The sequence below is a fragment of the Microtus ochrogaster genome, chromosome 22 (assembly GCF_000317375.1).
Source record: "Microtus ochrogaster isolate Prairie Vole_2 chromosome 22, MicOch1.0, whole genome shotgun sequence".
Lineage (NCBI taxonomy): Eukaryota > Metazoa > Chordata > Mammalia > Rodentia > Cricetidae > Microtus > Microtus ochrogaster.
The window spans coordinates 2,590,888-2,593,831 of NC_022023.1; the positions used below are offsets into that span (position 1 = coordinate 2,590,888).

At 45.7% G+C, this 2,944-nt stretch overlaps 1 protein-coding gene across 2 annotated transcripts in view; it reads left to right on the forward strand.

Moving 5' to 3' along the window:
* Aamdc (adipogenesis associated Mth938 domain containing) overlaps nucleotides 1-2,944 on the forward strand; it is a 15,538-nt gene that overhangs the window by 11,632 nt on the left and 962 nt on the right. For both annotated transcript variants that reach the window (XM_005357546.2, XM_005357547.2), the window contains exon 3: nucleotides 2,071-2,166. In XM_005357546.2, the coding sequence (XP_005357603.1) occupies nucleotides 2,071-2,166 (96 nt within the window). The remainder of the gene's footprint in view (nucleotides 1-2,070; nucleotides 2,167-2,944) is intronic.

A 2,944-nucleotide genomic window follows, 5' to 3' on the forward strand; every position in this document is an offset into this window, starting at 1 on the left:
AATATTGTATACATAATAAATAAATTAATTAATTAATTAAAAAAAAATCTATGTGTCATCATGCCCAGTGGTAAAATAAAATTAAAAAAAAAAAAGTTCAGTATTTAAACATTACAATCTGCGGCTGAAGAGATGCCTCAGAAGTTGTCAGCGCTTATTTCTCTTCTAGGGGACCCAGTTTACAATTGTCTGTAACTCCATTTCTGGGGATCTGACACCCTTTTTGACCTCCAGACACTAGACATGGTCCTGGTACACAGATATTCATGTGGGCAAAACACATGTAAAACACATGCAAAACACACATAAAACCAAATCCATAAACATTTTAAAGTCTCAAATACTTTTATATTTTTTATTTTATTTTGTGTGTATAGGTGTTTTGCCTGCATGCATCTCTGTCCAACACTTGCATGCAGTGTCCAAAGGCGTTGGAGCCCTGGACTGGAGTTACAGGCAGTTCTGAGCCACCATATATGCCGGAACTCCAAACTGGGTCCTCTGGAAAAGAACCAGTGTTCTGTTGTTGTTGTTTTTATTCATTTCACATACCAACCACAGTTTTCCCTCCCTCCCCTCCTTTCACTCCCTCCTCATCACCCTCCAGACCACACACACACACACACACACACACACACACACACACACACACACACCTCATCCACTCCTCAGAAAGGGTAAGGCCTTCTGGGGAGTCAACAAAGCCTGGCACATTTAGTCAAGGCAGGACCAAGCCCCTCCCCCCTGCGTCAAGGCTGAGTAAGACATCCTGCCATATGGAGTGGGCTTCAAAAAGCCAGCTCATGCATCAGGGACAGTATTTTGTTTTTTTGAGGCAGGGCTTCTCTATGTCGCAGCCCTGGATGTCATGGAGCTTGTTGTGTTGACCAGGCTGAAAAACTTTTTGTATGAACATGAATTTTCATTTCAAGATTTCTTTTTTTCACTTTGGTGGGGTTTAATTGAGAGAAAAGTCATTAAAAAAAAAAAAGGAGGGAGGGGATGAGGGAGAGTGGCCTCTGGGAACAGAAGCTCTGGAAGTGTGAAAGAGGAGGGGGGGGCGCTGGGGAAAAGGTTCAGCAGTTCAGAGCACTGGCTGCTCTTGCAGAGGTACTGAGTTCAGTTCTCAGTAACCAACCACATGGTAGGTCAAAACCGTTTGTAACGAGATCTGGTGCCCTCTTCTGGCCTGCAAGTAGACCTGCAGAACACTGTATAGCTATTTTAAATAAATCTTAAAAAAAAAAAAATCCTGGAGCTGGGGGTGGAAGGAACCATAAAGAAACCCTGCCTCAAAAACAAGCAAGCAAATAAATAATAAAAACGGTAAGAACAGGGAAGTGCAAGCACTAAAGCCTTCATTCTCACTGCACAGAGAAGGAATCTGACCCGGGCGCAGAGGACCCAGCTGGCGGTGGTAGAGCTGGGATTTGAACTCAGACACACACTGCTTCTTCTCTACTGAAGGCTCTTTCTGGACTCCAGTGCTGAGGAGCAGCCTTGAAGTCTGAAAGGCTGAAACCTAATGACTAGATACAGCTGTGATTGCTCTATAGGGTCCTATTTTCTCCCACAGGAAAATCTTCTTTTCTCTTCCTCTCCTTCCTCCACTAGAGAGCTAAAAGGCTAAGAGAGGGGACAGAATAAAATATTTAAAATTACTTCATTAAAATTGAAAAAACAAACCTAGGGTCTGTAATCACACCTCCTGTGTGTGCATTCTCCCGTGGCTCCTCTGAGACAGGCAAGTCTTTGCGCGCGAGCACACACACACACAAACACTCTCGTTTGTTTGGGTTTTTGTTGGGTTTTTTTTGTTTTGTTTTGTTTTGTTTTGTTTTGTTTTGTTTTGTTTTGTTTTTCGAGAAAAGGTTTCTCTGTAGCTTTGGAGCCTGTCCTGGAACTCACTCTTGTAGACCAGGCTGGCCGCGAACTCACAGAGATCCACCTGCCTCTGCCTCTCGAGTGCTGGGATTAAAGGCGTGCATCACCACTGCCTGGCCAAAAAAGTTAAAAAATAATTCTATTGTGAAGAAAGATTGGTACCTCTGTTCTCTCCTCCATACCCAGCATTCCCCTGGAGTGCAGCCTGCAGACGTGAAGGAAGTTGCTGAGAAGGGCGTGCAAACCCTGGTGATTGGCAGAGGGATGAGTGAGGCCCTGAAGGTAGGTTCTGGTGTCCGCAACACTCCTGAGGACAGACATCAGCTCCATGTCATGCCCTCTTGTTGCTGAGCAGTAAGAGACCGAGGATGCGTGAGACCATGTACGCAACTCCACTTTGTCAGAAGGGGATTTCCAAGTCTGTGCCCAGCCCTGACTGTGGTTTTCTGTTTTTGGTTTTTTGTTTGTTTGTTTTGATTTTTGAGACAGGGTTTCTCTGTAGTTTTTGGTACCTGTCCTGGAACTAGCTCTTGTAGACCAGGCTGGCCTGGAACTCACGGAGATCCTCCTGCCTTTGTCTCCTGTGTGCTGGGATGAAAGGTCTGCATCACCACTGCCCGGCTTAGCCAGCTTTTCTTAACTTGAATCTACCTTTCGCCTCTGGGCTTTTATCTTTTTCTACTTCTGTATACCTTATTTTCACTCTTACGCCTCTGCTGGCTATGTGGCTGACCCCTAGCGTACTCTTCCCCTTGTTCCTGCTCCTCCTTCTCCTCCTCCTCCTCTCAGATTTCTCCTTTTGTTTATCCTCTCTGGCTGGCAGCCCCACCTATCCTTGCTCCTGCCTTGCTATTGACTGTTCTGCTCTTTATTAGACCAATCAGGTGCTTTGGACAGGCAAAGAACCACAGCTTCACAGAGTTAAACAAACACAACATTAAAAACTGCAACCCGAGCCGGGCGGTGGTGGAGCACGCCTTTAATCCCAGCACTCGGGAGGCAGAGGCAGGCGGATCTCTGTGAGTTCGAGACCAGCCTGGTCCACAAGAGCTAGTTCCAG